Below are 24,108 nucleotides of genomic sequence, written 5' to 3'. Positions count from 1 at the left end.
CATGCGGGTGGCTGGATGGTGGTCATTGGCCGGCGATATACAGGTCAGACTAGGTGAGCTGAGGGTGGGGGCTCATCTGGCCTTGAACTGACGTTAGTGTGACCAGAACACAAATATTTTCAGTTTGAACAAAAAGTTCTAATTTTATTAATACATCAGAAAAATATTCCTTTTCATTCAGTGACATTTATTAGACACACTTCAGATAAAGTCAAGGGTTCTTGGCATGATCTAGTAATTATGGATGTCCTCAGTTCTCCTCTGTGGTGATTTTCAGTGCTCTGTGTGTTGAGTTGAGTAAGCTCAGGTTAATGACACATCTGGTTTTCTGTTCCAGGAACCTAGAGACTGTTAATGCTGGCACTGAGTGTGCATATGGGGATCAGAAGAAAAGGAAAATTTTCACACTATCATTCTGCCCTTTCATAGTAGCTTTGCTCAGAGCCAAGGGTTAGGTCCTTAACTGGTTCTGCTCTGTGCAGCTGACATTACATTTATACGCCATATGGAACTCTAATCCAAACAGGGTACAGCTGCTCTCCTCTTAGCCACTCTATAATATCTGACAAGAGCTGTTTAAAGTATTATATCATTATTTTTTTTCTGGTTATGTACATTTTAAATAAAACACCATGTTAAACAGCAGGATGTTACTTTGGATCATAACATCTATTGCGAGAAGGAAAAGCAAAATCAGTTGTTTACAGTGAGTAGGGAAAAAGCTAGTCGTTCTCCTTAGTCTCTAACGGATCCACACTCTGAAGGGAGCCCTTCGGATTTTCTCCACTCTGCAAGGCGCTGCTTGAACCATTTCTAGAGAACAGAGAAATGTACAAACATGAATGTTTTCAAGGAAATTAGACTTATGCACTTAACTTTTTTGCATTGCAATAACTTTCTATTCCATTGCAATCACACATAAGGTAAAACATTTTGGAAGTGCCTATGTGATTTAGGAGCCTAAAGTCCCACCAAAAATCAACAGGAATAAAGCTCCTAAGTCAGTTAGGTGCTTTTGACAATGTTACCCATTGTCTTACATTCCTACTTTCTAAAGACTCTGTCAGTAGGATCTAGTTTTCCAATAGTCTTACATCATAATGGTAAGGTGATTTGTTGCCCAGAAAACAGATGGATCCAGGATGGGAGAAAGCGGCAGAGAGAGAGATGTGGCTGTCTTGCAGCAAGGGGCTGCTTTGATACCAGGTGTGCAGCAGTCCTGTGCTCCCAGTTAGTGTAGATATCAGAGAGTGAGGAAAGAAATGTGGGTCACTGGACTAAACCTTTTACATGTAAAATAGACATGCAAGCTCCTTAGGGCAGGGACTATAGCCAGTGTTTTCCCCAGGAATTGAACTTAGTGGGGGTGTTCAAATTTATGAGGGGGGGAGGGGGTCAGGGCCAATGAGGGGTGAGACCGTGAGGGTGAAGGTGGGCTGTGTGGCACCATAGTAAAAACTGAAAAATGTTTCATGACCATTTTATTAGATTTTAAAATCATCACACAAATTAAAGTTGGCTACTCAAGCCTTCTGTGAAGCACTACATCTACATCCTTCTTGGTTTCTTGTTATAATTTTGCACAACTCTGTTAATGAACTTCTTGAATGCAATGCGTTCATCTTTGGTGGCTTCTTGTGTGTCCGGTACTTCCATTCTTTCAATTGATATGCTCATTAGTTCATTCACATGATCAGTCAGAAGGCGACTTCTTTCAAAACACAAAATTCTATTCAATGATGAAAAAGAACGCTCAACTGTAGCTGTTGTGACTGGGAGTAGCAAGAGATGAATTCCTACTTCTTTCAGTCCAGGAAACAGAGCACAAAGATCGGGTCCAGCCACTAGTGATGATAAAAAAGAAGTTGAAGTCAAATCTTCATTCGTTTGTCGTATGATATTCCACTCTGTGTTCAAATTCTCTATTCTGTCCTGAGCACATGGCAGCCCCATTGCTGGAGTGCCTCACTTCACTCAACTGTCGGTGTTTTATAGGACAGGGATCTGTAAAAGCTGCGTAGAGGTTGAGTAGAATCTAGAAGTCGCTGTTGTAGATTTTTAAGAATCAAGTCTGTGTACTTTTTCAGGTGTCTTAACAAACACTTCTTGTCCTCTTCACTTAAGGATTCAATATAAATGCCTTCATTAGTCAACTTCTGGACTGAAGTCTTTGCTTCTTCCAGTACTTTTTCAACGGATAGCTCTCGGATTGATCCAAATGTAGCTTCTCTTGCTGGAGAAAGATCTACTACTGTTGTAGCAGATGCCTGGATGGCATTGTTTAATGACCCAACTGGTTTCAACAGTAGACTTACAAGAGAGAGAATGGCAATAGTCTTCTCTGAACGTAGTAGCAAAAGTAATCCACCAGCCTCACTACTTAGATCCATCTCATCTTGGTAGATACTTTCCAAAGCCAGTAATAATGGCTGGAGTAATTTTAAGACAACAGCCAAGGATTGCTGATGAAAAAGCCAGTGGGTTTTCCCAGGTTGGACTAATTTGAACTTCAGTCCCAGTGTATCTTCTATATTTTCCAAGATATTCAGTCTTTTTGGACTCTTGCTGAAAAAAGAATATAATGAAAACATTAAATTTATAGCTTTTAAAATGTCTTTTGGAGAGTCTGCAGCTCGTACTAGCGCTAGTTGGAGTAGATGGCCTCTGCAGGGTGTATAGGAGAGACTAGGGTTATACTTTTCTCTCAGCAAAGCTTGTCCTCCACCATGTCTTCCAGAGAAGTTTGCAGCTCCATCAAATGCACAAGCAGCCATCTCTTTGGGGTCCAACTGACAAGCATCTAACTCTAAGATGTCGGTTGTCACAGATGCAGCCAATCTGTCTTCTATAACTTGAACATCTAGAAATGCATCTACTGGCCTACCACTGACATCAAGATAATGTACACAATGACTTAATAGTTGATGCTCATTTGCATCAGTGCATTCATCAGCCATGTATGCAAATTTTTTGAATGTGGTGAGAGAGTTCATTTTTTTTCAACTGTTGTGTCTTTCACTGTTGCACCACATGTGTCTAGCCAGTCAGTTGAGTTTCTTGCAGAAAGACAGTGAGCATTTGCTGGTCTTGTTCGGAACCAGTGTTCAACTTCAGGATGAACAAGTGACAATGCACTTAACATTGGCCTCCAGTTTGTAGTGTGTGGTATCTCTTGCCTAAATAGAAAGTACGAGGCCACAGCCATGTTTGTTCGCTTGAACTGTGTTGTGTCTCCAGCATTCTTAACAGCCTCATTAACACTCACTGGTGTTGTCCTTGGTCAGTGGAGTCTCAGAGTTCAGAGGTGCTTTCACATGAGTTCACCTTCCAGGTGGGGGGCAAGAAGGCACTTTGCTCGTTCCTCCAGCTGCTCACTGTTCACTCTGGCCACTGTTGTTCATTGTGCCACCGTTCGCTCCACCGCTCTGTTGCCAATGGCCCTGCGCCATCACCTTCTGCTGCCACCTCCACTGTGACCTCTGCGAGTTGGTCTCTTGAGGTTCCACCCAGCTCTGTGATTTCAGCTGAGCTCTCAGTGGGGGAATCTCGCAGCTAGTGCAGACTGGGCCATCTCTTCCACAGAAACACTGTCCCCCAGCAGGTCTAAGCACTTAGACCTGATTATCAGTGATTTCAGCTGTAGGGGTTCCTTAACAAAACAAAAGACCATCTATGGAGCCTAATCAGCTCTGTCTTTAAACAGTGGAGGGGGCAGGTCTAATAGTACTTGTGACTCAGGCAGACCATCAAGCAAAACACCTGTCCCCACCCTCTCTCTTGATGCCCTCAGTCAGCACAGGCTAAATACAGTTCTACTGCCCTTTACTCATAGAATAAGAACAACAACATTTCTTTACACCCCGCATTCAAGTAATTTGTAACCCAAACCCAGCCAAAATCTATCACTTGGGCAACACAGCTCTGTTTGCTGGATACCTAGGTAGATGAGGTGTGAATGTAAATACAGTCTGGTCCTGAAGCCTTTCCCCCCCCAGCCCCAGCTCATCACTAGCTGTCAGGGAGAGTTCATTTAGAGTTTACTTACAAATCATAGTTTGAAATTATTAGGTTGGCCAACATCACCAAAATGAATGCACTGACATGGTCATAAAAACAACAGCTGTAAAAGGAAGCTAGTCTGTGTTCCTACTTTTGAAATCTAGTATACTTTTTCAGATACACATATTTTATCGTACACTTTATATGCTTTTAAAGTCTGTATTAATGTTTCAATTTCAATTCAAATTTCCAAACAATCACTAAATTGGCAACACTGCATGTAACTAGTTCACAAAACTGGGCGGGGGGTTTTGGGGAAATTCAGGGGGGGTAAACAGCCCCATGGGGGGTGTAGGGAAATCCCTCACTATAGCCCTAATCCTGCATGGGCAAAGTACCTGCATGGAGCTTTGTGCACGATGGGAGTTGATGTTTGCAGATCTCCAAGCACACTAATAGGGCTTGGCTGGTGGTAGTGAGTACAAGTGTATGGGCATATTGAAGGCTGTGATCACAACGCACTTTAATATAAGTGTGGAAATTACCTTCACTATAGGACTAAATTCTGTCTTTTTGCTGCAGGATTTTGCAGGACAGATAATCTAAGTCACATTTTTAACACTGACATTTTTGATTTTCTAATTCACAGAAGTAAGTACTGCTTAAGTGACCAGAATATGATTGGCACTGCATGAACAGCAATGCTGGGAAACCTGGAGTAGTGAAACTACCCTCATCCTCCAATCCAATGGTGGGACCAACATATGCTTTAGATGACAAGGGTGGTAATCAAAGAGGAAACTATTTCAAAGTGCACGAGGAAGAAGCAGAATGGCTCTCTGCAGATATAGGTACAGTTTCGTTAAAAATTTAGATCCCTGTGGTACAGGTAGGCTATTTTCTAGGCTCTGCACCTTTAAGAGTAAAGTGAACTCCCTAGCCTGTCTGCAGGGGCATGCCCTGTGAGTTAGCCCAAGATGGCAGCTAGTATAGAGTGAGTCACACACACTGTGCTCTCCACAGGAGATTGCATATTGTTTTTTCTATGCTTTTTGTTTCTGTTAATCTAAAATAAGTCATCCTCAGTGGATGCCTACTGTACAATATTATAATGCCTCAGCTCTGCTGTATTCCCTTAGTGTTTGCCTTTGCGACCTTTTAACACTTACATAAGAAAATGTGTACTGTCAACAATGCCATGTGCCTTCAATAAAAAGCCAGCAGCTGAAATAAGTCATCCACACGGAAAGTACAATGAACGAGGAGTACTTGTGGCACCTTAGAGACTAACAAATTTATTTGGGCATAAGCTTTCGTGGTCTAAAGCCCACTTCATCAGATGCATGCAGTGGAAAATACAATAGGAAGATATATATAGACAGAGAACATGAAAAAATGGGTGTTGCCATACCAACTCTAACAAGATTAATCATAGAATTATAGAATCATAGAATATCAGGGTTGGAAGGGACCTCAAGAGGTCACCTAGTCCAACCCCCTGCTCAAAGCAGGACCAATCCCCAACTAAATCATCCCAGCCAGGGCTTTGCAAGCCGGGCCTTAAAAACCTCTAAGGAAGGAGATTCAACCACTTCCCTAGATAACGCATTTCAATGCTTCAGCACCCTCCTAGTGAAAAAGTTTTTCCTCAAATCCAAACTAAACCTCCCCCACTGCAACTTGAGACCATTACTCCTTGTTCTGTCATCTGCTACCACTGAGAACAGTCTAGATCCATCCTCTTTGGAACCCCCTTTCAAGTAGTTGAAAGCAGCTATCAGATCCCTCCTCATTCTTCTCTTCTGCAGACTAAACAATCCCAGTTCCCTCAGCCTCTCCTCATAAGTCATGTGTTCCAGACCCCTAATCATTTTTGTTACCCTCCGCTGGACGTTTTCCAATTTTTCCACATCCTTCTTGTAGTGTGGGGCCCAAAACTGGACAAAATTAAGGTGGGCTATTATCAGCAAGAGAAAAATACTTTTGTAGTGATAATCAGAATGGCCCATTTCAAACAGTTGACAATCAGGTGTGAGTAACAATAGGGGGAAAATTAGCATGGGGAAATAGATTTTACTTTGTGTAATGACCCATCCACTGCCAGTCCTTATTCAAGCCTAATTTAATGGTGTCCAGTCTGCAAATTAATTCCAGTTCTGCAGTTTCTCATTGGAGTCTGTTTTTGAAGTTTTTTTGTTGAAGAATTGTGACTTTTAGGTCTGTAATTGAGTGACCAGGGAGGTTGAAGTGTTCTCCGACTTGTTTTTGAATGTTATAATTCTTGACGTCTGATTTGTATCCATTTATTCTTTTGCGTAGAGACTGTCCGGTTTGGCCAATGTACATGGCAGAGGGGCATTGCTAGCACATGATTGCATATAAGTACAATGTTGCTCTCTGTCTGCGAATACGCACAGCACTCCTATGCCTGTGATCTACTATTTTGCTGTTAGCAGTTATTTTTGGAGCTATTGTGGTCACTAGAGACACCAGTGCCACAACACTTTTCCTAAGAGCATTGTAGCATCATTAACAGGGATATCTTGGCCCAACTCCAGCCTGGTAAATATCTACTTAAATTTCTCCCTGTCAGTTCAATTAGATGCACTGTTTGTCACGTCCCGTCCTAAACAGTTGACCAGTCACCACTTTGCACTTCAGCAGTAGTCTCTCTGGTGTCTGACTAGTGACTGCAGGACACTGCAGATGGAAAACACTGATATTAATAATATTAGACACAGTACATGTGCTATATAACTAAAACCTCAGTCTTGATTTATTACATAAACAACCCTTTTTTCAAACATCCTCAGCTCTGTAGGAGTATTTCAGGTTCAGGAGCAGGCAAGCTTGTCTATGAAGGTCAAATTTTAATGTGCAGTAATTTTCACGAGAGAGACACGGGTTCTGTGCACCCTGTGCGATATTTGATCGTCACTTTGTAAAGAAAGAAGAAGTGAAACTTCAGAGCCGTAGCACATCTCTAACAAACTAACACACAGCAGCGCCTCTGCCCATCGTCTGATGTCACCTTTTAACCAGGAAAATAAGTCCTTTAAGGGGAGACTCCAATGAGGAGCATGGATTCTCTTTTGTGATAGCTTGTTTTAATCAGGAGATCAGCACTAAGAGGCTCGTGTGTGACTGATTCTTGGGCCCCCCCCAGAGCAGCTTGGAACCAGGAGCACAGCGTGGTGTTAGACACAGAGACCTGCACTGCTCCCTACTGAAGTATTACTTTCACTCACTGGTGCCAGTTGCACTCTGGTAAACTGAAGGGGGAGAAGGGTGCTATGAACAAAGGAATGACTATTACACCAGTGCCACTTACGCAGGCCAGGCCAGAGACTGGTCTCACTATGTTTAGACCATTTGTGACTCCATTGACTGCAATGGTACTTCTGAGTTACATAGTATGAGATCTGAACTGGGCCCTTTCCATTTCACTTCCCCTGAGCTCAGAGACAGCCTGTAGCACGTGGTGAAATGGTTTTCCTGGGGCTGTTTTCTTTTTAGATGCAACTTTGGCAATTTTCAAAAAGAAAACTATCAAATGGAAATGGCCCAGTGGGTGCTTCGCTGTTCCTCATAGAATAGAATCATAGAATATCAGGGTTGGAAGGGACCTCAGGAGGTCATCTAGTCTGACCCCCTGCTCAAAGCAGGACCGATCCCCAATTAAATCATCCCAGCCAGGGCTTTGTCAAGCCTGACCTTAAAAACTTCTAAGGAAGGAGATTCCACCACCTCCCTAGGTAACCCATTCCAGTGTTTCACCACCCTCCTAGTGAAAAAGTTTTTCCTAATATCCAACCTAAATCTCCCCCACTGCAACTTGAGACCATTACTCCTTGTTCTGTCATCTGCTACCACTGAGAACAGTCTAGAGCCATCCTCTTTGGAACCCCCTTTTAGGTAGTTGAAAGCAGTTATCAAATCCCTCCTCATTCTTCTCTTCCGTAGACTAAACATCCCCAGTTCCCTCAGCCTCTCCTCATAAGTCATGTGTTCCAGTCCCCTAATCATTTTTGTTGCCCTCCGCTGGACTCCTTCCAATTTTTCCACATCCTTCTTGTAGTGTGGGGCCCAAAACTGGACACAGTACTCCAGATGAGGCCTCACCAATGTCGAATAGAGGGGAGCGATCACGTCCCTCGGTCTGCTGGCAATGCCCCTACTTATATAGCCTAAAATGCCATTGGCCTTCTTGGCAACAAGGGCACACTGTTGACTCAAATCCAGCTTCTCGTCCACTGTAACCCCTAGGTCCTTTTCTGCAGAACTGCTGCCCAGCCATTCGGTCCCTAGTCTGTAGCGGTGCATGGGATTCTTCCGTCCTAAGTGCAGGACTCTGCACTTGTCCTTGTTGAACCTCATCAGATTTCTTTTGGCCCAATCCTCTAATTTGTCTAGGGCCCTCTGTATCCTATCCCTACCCTCCAGCGTATCTACCTCTCCTCCCAGTTTAGTGTCATCTGCAAACTTGCTGAGGGTGCAATCCACACCATCCTCCAGATCATTTATGAAGATATTGAATAAAACCGGCCCCAGGACCGACCCCTGGGGCACTCCACTTGATACCGGCTGCCAACTAGACATGGAGCCATTGATCACTACCCGTTGAGCCCAACAATGTAGCCAGCTTCCTATCCACCTTATAGTCCATTCATCCAGCCCATACTTCTTTAACTTGCTGGCAAGAATACTCTGGGAGACAGGGTCAAAAGCTTTGCTAAAGTCAAGGAACAACACGTCCACTGCTTTCCCTTCATCCACAGAACCAGTTATCTCGTCATAGAAGGCAATTAGATTAGTCAGGCATGACCTTCCCTTGGTGAATCCATGCTGACTGTTCCTGATCACTTTCCTCTCATGTAAGTGCTTCAGGATTGATTCTTTGAGGACCTGCTCCATGATTTTTCCAGGGACTGAGGTGAGGCTGACTGGCCTGTAGTTCCCAGGATCCTCCTTCTTCCCTTTTTTAAAGATTGGCACTACATTAGCCTTTTTCCAGTCATCCGGGACTTCCCCCGTTCGCCACGAGTTTTCAAAGATAATGGCCAAGGGCTCTGCAATCACAGCCGCCAATTCCTTCAGCACTCTCGGATGCAACTCGTCCGGCCCCATGGACTTGTGCACGTCCAGCTTTTCTAAATAGTCCCGAACCACTTCTTTCTCCTGGGTCTGCTCATTGTGCTTGGTCTCTGTGCTATCTAGGGCTCACCCGGTCCCCTTCACTATACTGGCCTCCCAAATCCTGACCCTGAACCCCGTGTCTTGCAGCCAGTCTGGCAGCTCCTGCCTCCTATTGAAGGAGCTTCCAGAATTTCTTTGACCCCTTTTAGTCCACAGAGAATTCAGCTGATGCTACTGATCTGATTTAAAGGGACAGAAATGAGGACCAAGGAGAAAAAGGAGAGACCAGCCAGCGGGAAAGGGGCCATTGTGAAGATGCTGTAAATGGTCTGGCCTGCATTGTAAGAGCAGAGACAGCCAGGGCTGCTGCTGGGAACCCAGCACTAGAGGAGTCACAGTGGAGTCTGCCAGCCCAGCCTGGAGGGGAAGTGACAGCAATTCAGCCTCCCCAGGAGAGCCAGCGGGGTCAGGGAGAGAAAGAAACAGGCTTGAAAGGAAGAGGAGAGAAATGCCAGACAGCGTGAGAGAGAGAAGGGGCAGGCTGGTGGGAAGGGATGGAGCTCTGGGGTAGCAAGGGCAGGTGCTGGTGAAGTAGCTGGGACCAGGGCTGGGGAGGCAAATTGAGGCCATGTGATGGAGGAGGGGAGCACTTATGGGGCTATGTGGTGCGGGATGGGAGCAGGGTCATGTGTGTTGAGCATAGGGTGTATGGGGCTGTGGCATGGGGCGGGGTGGGAGTCTGGTGTAAGAAGGACAGCAGAGTTGTGGAGGTAAGCGGTGAGATTATGGAGCTGTGCGCCGGACAGCAGAGTTATGGCAGTGTGGGGTGGGATGCAGGTGTGTTGTGAGATGAGGAGCAGGATTATGAGGCTGTGGGGTGGAGGGCAGGACTCTGGGGGCAGTTGGGGTAGGAGGATGTGGAGTTAGTGGCATGGAGAGCAGTGATATGGGGTGCATGGGGTGTTGTGGTATGAAGAGTGGGGTTATGGGTGGACTGAGGTTGAGGGTGTGGGGTGAATCACAGAGCAGAGTTATGGTGTTGTGGGGTGGGGAATGGAGTTATGAGGTGCAGTGTGGTTGTGGCATGAGGCAAGGAGCAGGGCTGAGGGGTTAGCTGGTGCAATGGGCTTGTGGGGTGAGATGGAGCAGTGGGGTGAAGTGAGGCGTTTGCATGTGGAGGTTTGGTGTGAGATGGGGATATGGGGCTCAGTGGGGCTGTCGAAGTGTGAGGTGAGGCTGGAAGGCTGGAGAGCAGGGTGCACTGGGGTATAGGGCTGGGGGCTCTGGGGGCAGCATACAGGAGTGTGTTTGGGTTCTGGTGATGCGGGGTGAGGCAGGTTTGTTGGGGTAGGGAGCAGAGGCAGTGAGATTTGTACAGTTATGAGGGAATGGGGGTGTGGAGATGAAAAGAGTGGGATTGTGGGGGCAACAGAGTTAGCACTGTGGAATTTGGAGCAGGGTTATGGGGTGAATTGGGAGTATGAGGGTATGGGGTTATGTGATGGCTTGGGGTTATAGGGTGGGGAGGGGGTGATTGGGTGGTTAGGAGCTATAGAATTGTGGAATGGGTCGGGGCTGTAGGGCTATGGGGCGAGGAGTGGAGTTATGGGGTGGGTTGAGGAGTGGGGCGGGGCTGTAGGGCTATGGGGCGAGGAGTAGAGTTATGGGGTGGGTTGAGGAGTGGGTCGGGGCTGTCAGGGGGGAGCGGGTTTCTTGGCCGAGGAGCAGGGCTTTGGGCCCGGGGGCCCGTGTTGCTCACTCACCAGGGTCTCCTCCTCGGACAGCCCCGCCTCGGCTGCGATGAGGCACAGGGTGGTGGGGTCCGGGTGCTTGTTGACCTTGCTGAAGTTATACTCCAGGATCTCCAGCTGCTCCTCCGTGGGGCCCATCGGCTGCTCAGTGGCCATTTCCTCTGCACACAGGGCGCTGGGCGAGGGGCTGAGGAGAGAGACCCAGGGGAAGGGGGTTCTTGCCTGAGCCCAGAGCAGGCGGCGGAGCTGCGTCCCCTCCTGCCCTGTGCTCTGCTCAGCCCTTGACACACAGCTCCAGGCCGTACTGCCGCAGCCAGCTCTGATCAGCAGGCAGAGCGGCCGCAGCATGTGGTCTCTGGGCCTGGTGGGGCCTGCATGCGTTGTGAGTGCGACACTGTCCAAAGCCAGGGCAGTCTCATGCTGGGGGCTGTCCCAAACCAGGCTAATCTGAAAGAGTGAGATTTAGTGCGCTGGCTCGTTGGGATTCCCCCCCAGCAAACCCCTTTATCGTAGGGAGGGGAGAACCAGCCACCAAAGACCCCTGAATGGAGTAACCACCCTCCTGATGCACAGGACCAGTGGGCTAGGTAATGCGTGGCAGTCTGCACCCAGGGCAATACTCAGTCTGCTACTTGCAAACCATTCAGAGGCTCCATATCACTGTATCTTCTGTTCCCACTTGGGTTTGAGCAGAGCCCCTTCACCGGTAACACCAGGAGCTGCTTCCCCGTGAGCAAAAGCAGTCCTTCCTTCCGCTGGGAGCTGGCACAGACCCTTCACCAGATGGTAGAGGGGACAGAATATTGGGCTTGTGTGATTACAACTGCTCAGCCCAAAGATTAGCAGAAAGGCATAATTGGAATTTGGGACAGTGGAAATCTGGGGAGAGCGTTAGCTAGTTCACATCAATGCGTATCTATCTGCTTGAGCTGTAACAGCCCGGTAGAGCAGAAAATAACACCTCTTTCCATGCTGATTCTGTGCTCTGCTGGGCAAAGCTATTTTGCCATGTTTACAGTTCCAGCAGCCTCCTGCAGGGCTGATTCCTGTTCACAACTTGAGGCGTTGGCATCGCTCGTTGGGGATGTTACAGGAACGTGCATGGCTCTGGAAGGAGAGGCTGCTAGTTATCGCACTGGGAGAGCTAGCCCTCTGGATCCTGTAGTGCCCTGCAAGCCCTGGTAACAAATTAGTGAATCAAGGGTAACTGCTAAGGGAAAAAAAAAGCATTGTCCTTTTTTATTGCTTCTCCCTGATGTTGAAAGAATGTCTGAGAGGTTTTTTTGTGGAATGCTTTTTTCCTTGGGCGTATCAGCAACAGAAGGGCTTCCCTGCACGGCCAGACACCTTATAGAACCACTGCATTGAAGCGTGACCTATCGGCCATGCTTAGAGCAGTGTAGGAAATGGTTTCCCTTCCCAGGAGAACTGTGCAGAGTTCAAAAGAAATTTCTGTCCCAAAATTGGCAGAAAAGTCAAAATGTCAAAAATTTTCACAAACTGAAAAATCTGCATTTTGTTTCCGATTGGGTCAATTGAAATGTACTCCTGTTCATTTTGATTTTGACCTTTCTCTGAGAACCTGTTTTTTGTTGATGTTGTTGTTGTTTTACTATAAATTAACTTAAAAGTTTAACCAAAGTCACTTTGAACTGAAAATGGGATTTTTCATTTTGAAAATGTCAAAACGGGACATTTTTGACAATTGTGATTTTTTCCCCCCAACTTTTTTTGAAAGTGGAAATGTGTCAAACCTGCCCCTTTCCCAGGAGACATTTGGGTTTTAACAAAATGGCATTTTTCCAACAAAAAAAAAGTTACGTGCAAAATTCCCACCCATGATAATGGCAGGACAAGTTTTGCTCCCTCGGGGTCAGGGGAGCCTTTCCAATCTCTGGGAGTGCATGAGGAAGGAACAGAAGAAAGCAAACAGGGAAGGGGGCTCTGTCGCTGTTTGGAGGGGTGAGCGGGACAGGACGGGGGGAGGGGAGCGGCTGCAGATGTGAGGCAGTTTGTGTGAAGCCTGTGTATGAGTTCTCCTGCGGGAGCTGGCGTATGTGTGTGTGACTAGAGCTGAGGGTGACCATAGAGCAAATGTGAAAAATCAGGACGGGGATGTGGGTAACAGGTGCCTATTAAAAGGCAAAGCCCCAAACATCAGGACTATCCTTATAACCACAGGCCAGCTGGTCACCCTACTGGAGCTGGGGCAAGGGGAGGCACCTGCATGGGTGGGTGGGTTCATGCTGGCTGGATTTTCGAGGGACAGCAGTGTGAGATTTTGGGGTGGGGGGCTGGAGAGATGGTGAAGGCGGGGGCAGCACAGAGAGGTTGTAAAGGGGCACACGAGAGCAGGAAGGAGCACATCGAGGATGGAGGCTTAGCCCATTTTCTTGAATAGAAAGTGTAGGCACAAAAGGATTCACTAACCAGCCATGCTTGAAGCAGGGCTGGGATGTTGAGAACAGTCCCCTTCTGCCCCCACTCCATTACTTCTCCTGAAGGTCCACCTCAGCATGTCCCAGTCCTGATTTTGGTCACTGCGCATGCCGGGCCCAGCACCTCCTGGTCTTTCCCTAGTGAAGTCCCGCTCCTTCCCAGTCCCTTCCCCTACCCCTTGTTTATTAGCACTGGTAACGGTGTATGGCCAACATACAGTCCTGTCCTGCAAAGATTTAAGAATATGAGGAACTTTACTCGCACAAGTAAAGCTCCATTCGACTCAATTATTCACATGCTTCAGTCTTTGCAGATGCAGATCCTCAACTTGCAAGCCCCTTAGCACAGGGACGCTCCAGTATTTAGTTTTTGGTCTGTTAAGTGTCATGTTCTCCTACGCCACTTCAACGCATGAGAAGGCTGGGGTAGATTCTACTGTCAGTCAAAGCAGTGCATCTCCCCACGCAGCCCAGGGCCCCATGGTTTGTTCTTAGTCATCCCCACAAATACCAATCTCCAAGTGCTTTATGGTTCCACTGGCAGCTCCCACTGGGCTCTCAGGGGGATGCACATCCATTCCCAAAGAGCCCAACGTAGACAAGGAATGCAGTCCTCCAGGAAAGCATCAAATGAAGTGCAAGATTTTCCACACCTGAGATCACCTTGGGGAAACGTTACCCAGCGAACTTCCAAGGCACTAACGACCCTGTCACAAGTTTTGAACTACTGATTGTGGGAATATTTCTTGTGTGTGCTAAGCCGGAGTTTCCCATGCCCATCTTCAGTTTCGTTGCTAGGGGATTTCTGTAGTATCCTGACACACTTCTCACCCTCAGGCTGAGCAGTTCACACTATTTCACATGGTTGTGACATGGGTTCACACTCTGTTGGAGGACTGCAAAACAAGTGTTTGTTTGCTAGCTCTTAGACACCAAGAAGACATAGCTGCATAAACTCTAACCTTAGCAGCTCCAAAAGCATTCCTCTGTTCTTCCAGGTTACCATTCTGTTTGTAGGCCCTAGTGCATTTCTAGTACGCAGAGTTGGGGGAAATATTTCATGCAAAACCTTTGTTTGCACACACACACACAAATGCAGATTCGGGCCGCCCAAAACAATTTGTGAATTCAGCAAATTGTTTTTGTTGAATGTTTTTTCCCTTGGAAAGGTTGAAACAGTTTGTTTCAGCAGTTCTGAAATGAAATGTTTTGACTTTTCCTTTCAGAAAGTCAGTTTGCATTGGGATGTCCCTGGGTCACTGGGCAGGTGACCTGCAAAGCGCTGACCTCTATTACCACTCAGCAGAGGGGCAAAAACCTAATTTGTGCATCACTCTACAAGCTGTTGCACAGGCCGAGGATGCGAAGACCACCTGAGGCACAGGGCTGTGGAAATGTGTCCCGGCAATGTGCTGTCACCCCACGCAGTGCCGGCAGAGTTGTGTGACGCATTAGTATTGCTCTCCAAGTCACCACAGAGAACTGCAGTAAAGGAGTCAGAGCTCTTTACAAATGGAATAGCTTTTAGAGTCTTATGCTGCCCCTGTGCCTGGGACATCCCCCCTAAGCCCCTGGCCTATACAACCACACCTGCCTTCACATTCCCTCCTCAAAAGCCATGTCTTCCTTTGGGCCTTACTCTGGCCCAGCTGTCATCCAGGGCATTGGAGGAAGGGGTAAACAGGTGGCAAAGTTTGCAGATGATACTAAACTGCTCAAGATAGTTAAGACCAAAGCAGACTGTGAAGAACTTCAAAAAGCTCTCACAAAACTAAGTGATTGGGCAACAAAATGGCAAATGAAATTTAATGTGGATAAATGTAAAGTAATGCACATTGGAAAAAATAACCCCAACGATACATAGACTATGATGGGGGCTAATTTAGTTATAACTAATCAGGAAAGAGATCTTGGAGTCATCGTGGATAGTTGTCTGAAGACTTCCACGCAGTGTGCGGCGGCATTCGAAATAGCAAACAGGATGTTAGGAATCATTAAAAAAGGGATAGAGCATAAGACGGAGAATATCTTATTGCCCTTATATAAATCCATGGTACGCCCACATCTTGAATACTGCGTACAGATGTGGTCTCCTCATCTCAAAAAAGATATACTGGCATTAGAAAAGGTTCAGAAAAGGGCAACTAAAATGATTAGGGGTTTAGAACGGGTCCCATATGAGGAGAGATTAAAGAGGCCAGGACTTTTCAGCTTGGAAAAGAGGAGACTAAGGGGGGATATGACTGAGGTCTATAAAACCATGAGTGGTGTGGAGAAAGTGAATAAGGAAAAGTTATTTACTTGTTCCCATAATATAAGAACTAGGGGCCACCAAATGAAATTAATGGGTAGCAGGTTTAAAACAAATAAAAGGAAGTTCTTCTTCACTCAGCGCACAGTCAACCTGTGGAACTCCTTGCCTGAGGAGGTTGTGAAGGCTAGGACTATAACAGGGATTAAAAGAGAACTGGATAAATTCATGGAGGTTAAGTCCATTAATGGCTATTAGCAGGATGGGTAAGGAATGGTGTCCCTAGCCTCTGTTTGTCAGAGGGTGGGGATGGATGGCAGGAGAGAGATCACTTGATCATTACCTGTTAGGTTCACTCCCTCTGGGGCACCTGGCATTGGCCACTGTCAGAGGACAGGATACTGGGCTGGGTGGACCTTTGGTCTGACCCAGTATGGCCATTCTTACGTTCTTATGTCCCCAAATGTCCAATCAACCATAATGTCCAGCTACCCTGGTTTCTACTCTGGTTCAGTCCGGCTCTGTGGCTATAGCTGGATCCTATCTAGAAGCCGCATTGTAGCCTGATGTTGCAGTGATGGTTCGGGGGCTCAGTGTAACAGCCAGGCTAGACAGAAAGAAAGAAGGAAGGGAACAGTCAAGTCAGAAAAACATGCAGTTGCCAGTGTGAGCCCCAGAGCTAGAGTGCTGAAATGGGAAAGAAGCTCCCACTATTCTGCTCCTCCTGTAGGAGAACAGGGAAGGAACAAGCTGTGGCAGGCTTCCCTTACATGGGTTGCAGTTTGGCTTACGCATGGTGGGTTGTGTTGCGTTGTCTGGAATCTGTTTGTGTTCTGTTTCTAGGAATGACAGCAGTGTGTGAATGTGGCTGGTTATGAAAAGGTGTTTGAATTGTGCAAGATACGCCCAGTAGTAAGTGGGTCACCCTGAGCTGACAGGTTGTGTGCGGTTTGACAGGTTGGGAATGCCCGCTTCCGAAGGGAAGGGAGGGGCTGTGCTGGAAAGGGAAGTGGTTTGACCAGGAGTCCTGCCTGGCTCTGGGTTTTGTAGCTGGGGACTCGGAACCCTCCATAACACGGTCTTTACTGCAGAGGGCTTCCTGGTGGCAGGGATGAATGTTGTGGGGCCTGCACAATGGCGATGGAGCTAGAGCTGAACATCATGCCTGCCCTGAGCGCCAGGGGCAGAGCCGCAGGAGCTGAACTGCCTGAGACAGCCACAGACCAGCAGGGGGCCTGGTGGGGTGGATGTTGCTGGGCCAGAGCAGCCCAGCTGAGGAGCCGCTTCCTAGCGTCCGCTTGATCAGCACTGGGCCTAATGGGATCTGCAAGTGAGCTTTTAGATGGATGTAAATAGAGCTGTGGGCCCTCAAAAAGCTAGACACTTAATAACTGGGACTGTGGGGTACGCCATACTCCTGATCATAGAACCACAGGGTTAGAAGGGACCGCCCGGGTTAGTCTAACCCCCGCCATGATGCAGGATTTGTTGTGTTTAAACCATCCAAGACAGGTGGCTCTGTCCAGCCTCCTGTAGAAAACCTCCAGTGAAGAAGCTTCCATAACTTCCCTAGGCGTCTGTTCCATTGTTCTACTGGTCTGAGGTTTTCCTGAGATTTAATCTAAATCTGCTGTGGGGTAGGTTGAACCCATTGCCATTTGCCCTGTCCTCTGTGGCAAGAGAGAACAACTTTTCTCCATCTTTTTTAAGGCAGCCTTTCAAGTATCTGAAGACAGTTTTCATATCTCCCCCTTAATCTCCTCGTGTCCAAACTAAACATACCCAGTTCCTTCAGCCTTTGTGCATATGGCTTTCACTGCATTTCTTTGATCATATTTGTTGCTCACCTCTGGATCCTTTCCAGTTTCTCCACATTTCCACATCCACGGATGACCAGAATTGGACAGCTTGGGTTTTGCCCGTTTTATTGCAGGTAAATATATAGTGATTGTGTTTTTCCCAAATAAAAGGTGTGCATGGTTCCTTATTCCCAAGGACTCTGAGTGCTGGGAAATGGGAAAGAACCACCTGCAATAGTGACCAGGGAACTTAAAGGTTAAGTTCCTGAAAGATGGGCATGGCTAAGGTTTTAATTGGGGGTGGAGAGGGCTAGAGCCACACGTTTCTAGAAAGGTCCCCCTGGCATCTCATTGGAGCTAGCCTGGGTTAGTGCCATGGACAGCTGAGGGCAAATGGTCTCCAGGCACAAGTGAACTTGTGGAGGTGGAAATTCCACCCTCCCCATTGCTACTCCCCTGCTCCAAAACACAACTAAGATCTGGCTTGAACTTGCTGTGAAAAGGCAGCAGATTCTGACCTCAGAATCAAACCTTATATCCTGCTTTGTCACCAGCGATTGCTAGGAATCTCTCAGGAGCCCCCTGTAGCAGCTGTGTTTTCATGTCCCAGCAGGACTTGGTACAACTCCCCAGGCCCACAAACCAGGGTGGCACTTTCGAGGCCGACAGTCACAGACTCTAAAGTGCCGAGGTCTTATTGAAAGCCGATGGGACTTTGACTCCTAACTGCCAAAGTCATTTCTGAAAACGGGGCAAATGCTCATAAGTCACAGAGGGGCTTTTGAAATGTTACTCTCTGTCTCAAAGCCCTTTGAGCTTTCTGCTGCCAACACCCTGTCTGGAAACTCCTGTTCAAGCCACTTCTGCAGAAGGCGGCATTTGCTAGTGAAATCACTGTTTGGCAATATGGAAAGTGGTCATAAATAGGACTGTGCCCAACATCACATGACTCATTGGTTGCTCAAACACAGAGCTTTCTTCTTGTGTCCGAGAATGCTGCAGGACAGTAACCACACCCATAGCTCTGGGATGTACCGGGGTGTGAAGTGGGTGGGACCAGCTGATTTCTCGTTACGAAACGAACGAATGACCAACTCGCTCACCTCTTGAAAGTAATAGAACATCATTGCTTGTGCAAACTTAATTACTGCCACACCCTCATTTGGTCACTAGTGACCCACACAAACAAAATGAGTAGAATGCTATCCTAAGGGACAAACCTTCACCTGCGTCCTCCAGCACTCAGCCACAGGAAGGCCAGTGTCCTTCTGCCTGGTCAGCAATGTGGAGTACTCTGCATAGAAAGCTGAGTGACTCCAACAGAGCACGCAGTCAAGAGACAAAGTGGGTTTGCCTACCCAGCAGTGGGGAGGCAGCACGTGTAGACGTACCCGAGCCAGCTTGGATCTAGCTTGCTCAAAGTGACCATAGCAGTGAAGCTGTGGCAGCAAGGGCAGTGGCACGGCTGGCCCCATTCGGGACTTGGGTGTGTACTTGAGCCGCTCGCCCTAGCTCAACGGTAGCTCAGGTACTGTATGTGTAGACGTGCTGCAGTCACACCTTCTGACTGCGGTGTAGACACAGACTCGCTGCGGCTTTGACAGGCGGGGTTTGTGCAAAAAGATAGTGGCCCCAAATCCGATGAAGTGAGCTGTAGCTCACGAAAGCTCATGCTCAAATAAACTGGTTAGTCTCTAAGGTGCCACAAGTACTCCTTTTCTTTTTTCTTTTTACGAATACAGACTAACACGGCTGTTACTCTGAAACCTGGCCCCAAATTGGAAACCTAAATCTGGTTGTAGGCACCTTAATTAAAATACCCTGATTTTCAGAGGTGCTGAGCAGATGCTGATGGGTAGGGTTAAACAAACAGAGCCGAAGGAGGCCTCTGCCCAGCATAGGCTGAAATTTAGGCTGGCGAGCAAAGGACAACCCAGCTGATTGTAACTGCCTTGGGGGAGCTAGAAGGAAATAAATGGTCCTGCAAGTACCTAGGGACTAGATTTGCCAGGCTGGCTGAGTCCATCCCAATGCCTGGAATTGTCTCACTGGTTGCTGGTGTAGTTTGCCGAAGGCCAGTTCCCTGCCTGCCATCCGGCGAGGGAGCACACTGCAAACCCCGATGCTTCTGGCTGAACTGGAAGGAGTAGGGAAGAGCAAATTCCGGCCCCGACCTGGAGGTGATGTCCCATGCGCCCACAGGGGGCTTCGCTCGGGAAAGGGGCAGGCTCTCCAAAGAAGTTGATGCTAGCCATGCTAGGCCAGCGTGGGCTCCCCTGGTGAGGGAGCAGCCCCCAGTGACTCCTGCACCTACCATCATTGCCCCAGGCACTCTGGGCTGGAGGTCAGCCCAGAAGCAACCACTTGGCCTCACACTCCCAGCATCAATGGCTACAAAGCTGATGTAAGTCTTCATGGGCGTTCCCCTGGTCTAGAGGAATCGCTGCATCTCCACCATCTCCATTGTGTGGGCTGGGAAGAGGGAGCAACATGTCCCCTCCTAGATGCCAAGCACCTGTCTAAGCACCTATATATCTATATAGGCCCCAATCCCATACAGTCTGAGCACTCGTGCTGCTCAATGCATTTGCCTTCCCAACACCCCATGGGGCAGGGCCACAGTGTTAGCCTCACCGCACAGGTGGGAGCTGGAACACAGGGGAGAGTAAGTGACATGCATAGGGTCCTAGGGAGTCTGGGGCAGAGCAGGCGCTGACCCAGGTCTTTGCATCCCTCTTTCCTCTGCCACCAGCTGTTTGGAAATGTCCGTCTGTCTCTGTGCCCCATCTTCAGACCTGCTCCAAAACCGGATATTTCTGGCTGTGTCTGCCTGTAATTCACCCCTCGCTCTGCTGTTCTGCAACTCTGTGGGGTATGGGCCCGGAGGGAACCACCCAAGGGAAAGCTGTCGTGCCTCGCCATACAGCAGAGTCGTGTTGGTTCCTCCCCCAGGCCAGGTCTCTAGCCGCCCACTGCAGAGATAGTGCTGGTTTCCGTGTAGCAAGGCTGTCTAGTATCTGCTTGGGCAAGTCCCTGCCGGGCGCACAGGGTGGGCTAGATGGGAGTGCCCTATATGTGTGTCATCTCGGAGCAATGCCTGGCCTGTTTCATTGTCTGTACTGTTTCGAGGGAGATATGAGTATATGGGATGTGTTTTCCTCCAGTTCCCACCCTCTCCTGTCTTTACTCTCATGTCCTCCCTCTGTCCTTGGCTTCCTCTCTTGCCAGACCTGGAATGCCACCCTTCCCTCCTGCTCGGTGTTCAGATCTGGAGCCGGAACTGTACTGCAGCGCTAGTGTCTGGTTTGGGGGGAAAGCTCCATCAGCGGGGCTGGGGCGAGCTGTGATAGACTGAGAGCCCTGGGCGCGCTGAGAGTACTCAGTAAACTGCCATTCTTTAAAATGTGTTAATTTTATGCGTGCAAATTTGCATATGAAATTTAACACGTGCATATTTGTTTCCCCAGTTCCACTTTACAGCTGTTTCCTTTCTTCTAGCACTCTCCAGTGAGTGACTGGAGCCGGAGGTAGCTCAGTGGCAAAGCAGTTTCCACAGGGAGGGATATTCCTGCAATGACTTCAGGCTCAGGAGCAGCTGGGGGGCTGCTGTTCAGTGTTTGCTACCCATTATCTCTGGCCTCAGGGTCTGTGGCCCTCAGGCTGCTGATTCCCTTTCCCTCACTAGCCCCAATCTGAGGCTTTCATAGCTCTCCCCCAGACTTTGGAAACACGAGGTAACCTCAAGCTCAGTGGGTGTTTCTACAGTGCACACTAAGCCCAGGCCTGGACGCAGGTTTGAGGCCATGCCCCCTTCTGTCCGCACAGAATCAGACACTCAGGATGTGGGTTTTAGGATTCTGCTGGAGGGTGGGTCAGAGCCTAGCTCCTGCTGTGACTCAGGGCCAAGCCGTGTCACTTTGCAGCATAGATGCTGGTCTAGCCGCAGACCTGAATCTGGAGGGCTGTGCAGTGCAGTGTGGATGCGTTAACACGGCTGTGAGATCAGGGTCCAGCAATGGTAAACCCAGGTTTATAATGCAGTGTGGATGCTCAAGCTTGGGCTTGGAAACTCTGCATCCCCAAGGCTGGGTCCCCCAGACCTGTGCTTAGTGTGCAGTGTACACATAGGCTATAGAGCCCCAAAAGGCACAAGCTTTCAGATGGCTCATGTCCTGGTCTCTGCTGTTGGGTAAGCTATTTCCCTGGTGTACGTGTGTTCTGTGCCGCCCACAGTGGCTGGGGCTACCTGAGGCTTCCCCGAAATTCTCCCCATTGCTCCAGTGCTGATTTAGCGCCATCAGAGCTAGCAAAGGTGGGTGCACTTATGCAGACTGCCCAGACTGTGGCTGTGCCCTAGCCACAATGTCACACTACACCATGGCACTGACTTGTGCCTCGCACGGCTGTGTAGAGTAAGAGAACTAAAACTGCACCAGTAAAATGCTGTCCAGCTCTCTGAGTATTTGACTAGAGACGCCCCGTAACACAGGCCAGAAACAGGACGGGTGCACTGAAGAGTACAGATTTCATTGACACTTCATTAGCGTGAGCTGAATAACTCTCTCAAGTCTTTGCCACTCAGCTGCACTGTAGTCAGCCTAAACTCCCCCTAATAAATACCTTGTATACAGAGCCTAGAAGAATTGTTACTCCAGTCACCATGCACAAAGCGACTCTTCTGTAACTCTGTAATGACTGAAGCATTACAGGCCAGGTGTCACTGAGTAAGTCCTGGGGTGAGTGCCATTGTAAGTGCTAAGGTTGCATTTCCATTTCCAATGGGACAGATCATCATGATTTAAAATCTTGCAGAAATCTGGGCAAATGCAAACATTATTCCACTGTTTGCATAACAGTCCATTGTTTGGTTTGCTGAATTTTCAGCAGATTTGCTTGAAACAGTATTTTTTGCTTTTAAAACTGAAAAGTGTTCAAAACATTTTTTTAAATGTCAATACAATTTTTTGATTTAGGGATAAAACATTCCTATATGACTAGACTGATAGATCAAAATTGGCATTAAAAATCCCCACAAAACAAAACTGAAAAAAGAAAATTAAGAAACAGTCAATAGAACAACAGGCTAAATATTTTCATTTAAAGTTTCTCATCTAAAGTTTCTTTCCCTGCCCCCCCGCCTCCCCCCCCAAAATGGAAAATTTTTGAGGAAAACGTTTTTGTGAAAAATTCCCTGAGCAGGGCAGGGGATGGGGAAGGGGGAGATAAAGGGCCAAATTTTAACAATTTTTTTTGTTTTGAGAAATTTTGACCAGGTGGAATTTTCAGATGCCTCCTAAACACTCAGAAACGTTAGCTTGTGAGTCAGGAAGGACGGCGCTGTTGCCAGCATGGGGGGACAAGCGCTGAGGTCCTTGTACAGGACTGGGACCTCCGTGGGTGTCAAGCAGCATAGCTCCATTGATGTCAGAATTCAAGGGAGGGGGGCCGCTGACACCATAAAACTCCACCTGCTGAGGAGCTGGCCAAGGACTCCAATGGAGCGACACCGGTTTACTCCAGCTGGGGATCAGACCCATTGAATCCAGTGGAACTACACTGATTTACACCAGCTGAGGATTGGGCCCTCCAGTTGTTTGCATCCAAGAGGGCTGCGTGACAAATGAGTAAGAATTGTCCTCTAAGATCTTCTCCCATGGCTACAGTAACGTTGGGGCACAATGGGGCACAGACTGGCACACGCAAAACTATTTCTCACAGAGGTGAAACGTTCCTGTTTGTCCTTCTGCTATGGCCACGTGGTGAGAGACGCTCAGCATTGGCTGACCCCACAACTCCCAGTAAAGTCCAGGGGAGCTGAAGGTGCTGAGAGACAGGTGTTAGCAGTGTGGGGCTGGCCCCTATGTTCCCAGCTGAGCGCTCTGTGTCTGGGCCAGTCTACACTGGCAACGCTAAAGCGCTGCTGCGGCAGGCACTTTAACGTGCCTTGAGTGGTCGTGGCGCAGCTCTAAAAAACCCACGTCCACCAGGGGCGCAGCTCCCAGCGCTGGGGCACTGTCTACGCTGGCGCTTTACAGCGCTGAAAATTGCTGCACTCAGGGGGATGTTTTGTCACCCCCCGAGCCAGAAAGTTGCTGCGCTGTAAACTGCCAGTGTAGACAAGCCCTTAGACTTTGCTCAGTAATGCAGGAGTAATAAGAGTTCTGAGGCACTTTCCCAGCGCACCACGTACCTGTCTTGTCATGTACACTCCGGCTGCAAAGCCAGCAAGTTTGCACCCAGACCTGAATGAACTTACCACCCTCGCCATCTTGGCTAGATCCTCAGCTGCTGTAAGTCAGCAGGGCACCCTGATTTAAAGTAATTCTGAAGTAAATAGGATGAAATTCAATAAGGACAAATGCAAAGTACTCCACTTAGGAAGGAACAATCAGTTGCACACATACAAAATGGGAAATGACTGCCTAGGAAGGAGTACTGCAGAAAGGGATCTCGGGGTTATAGTGGATCACAAGCTAAATATGAGTCAACAGTGTAACACTATTGCAAAAAAAGCAAACATCATTCTGGGATGAATTAGCAGGAGTGTTGTAAGCAAGACACGAGAAGTAATTCTTCTGCTCTACTCCATGCTGATTAGGCCTCCACTGGAGTATTGTGTCCAGTTCTGGGCACCACATTCCAGGAAAGATGTGGACAAATTGGAGAAATTCCAGAGAAGAGCAACAAAAATGATTAAAGGTCTAGAAAACATGACCTAGGAAGGAAGATTGAAA

General features: G+C 47.9%; 1 protein-coding gene across 3 annotated transcripts in view; it reads right to left on the bottom strand.

Annotated features, from left to right (window-relative positions):
• Positions 1–191: 191 nt before the first annotated feature.
• HOPX (HOP homeobox) overlaps positions 192–24,108 on the bottom strand; it is a 28,832-nt gene continuing 4,915 nt past the window's right edge. The window contains exons 1-2 of one of the 3 annotated variants that reach the window (XM_074950260.1): positions 10,899–11,609; positions 192–813 (exon numbers count right to left, since the gene is read on the bottom strand). In XM_074950260.1, coding sequence (XP_074806361.1) covers positions 736–813; positions 10,899–11,234 — 414 coding nt within the window. In that variant the 5' untranslated portion in view covers positions 11,235–11,609 and the 3' untranslated portion in view covers positions 192–735. Of the gene's footprint in view, positions 814–10,898; positions 11,610–24,108 lie in introns of those variants that run through there. The other 2 variants (XM_074950262.1, XM_074950261.1) reach the window with 2 other exon arrangements.

The sequence above is a fragment of the Natator depressus genome, chromosome 4 (assembly GCF_965152275.1).
Source record: "Natator depressus isolate rNatDep1 chromosome 4, rNatDep2.hap1, whole genome shotgun sequence".
Lineage (NCBI taxonomy): Eukaryota > Metazoa > Chordata > Testudines > Cheloniidae > Natator > Natator depressus.
Note: the sequence above shows the minus strand (reverse complement) of the source record. Positions and strands in the feature narration are given on the sequence as shown.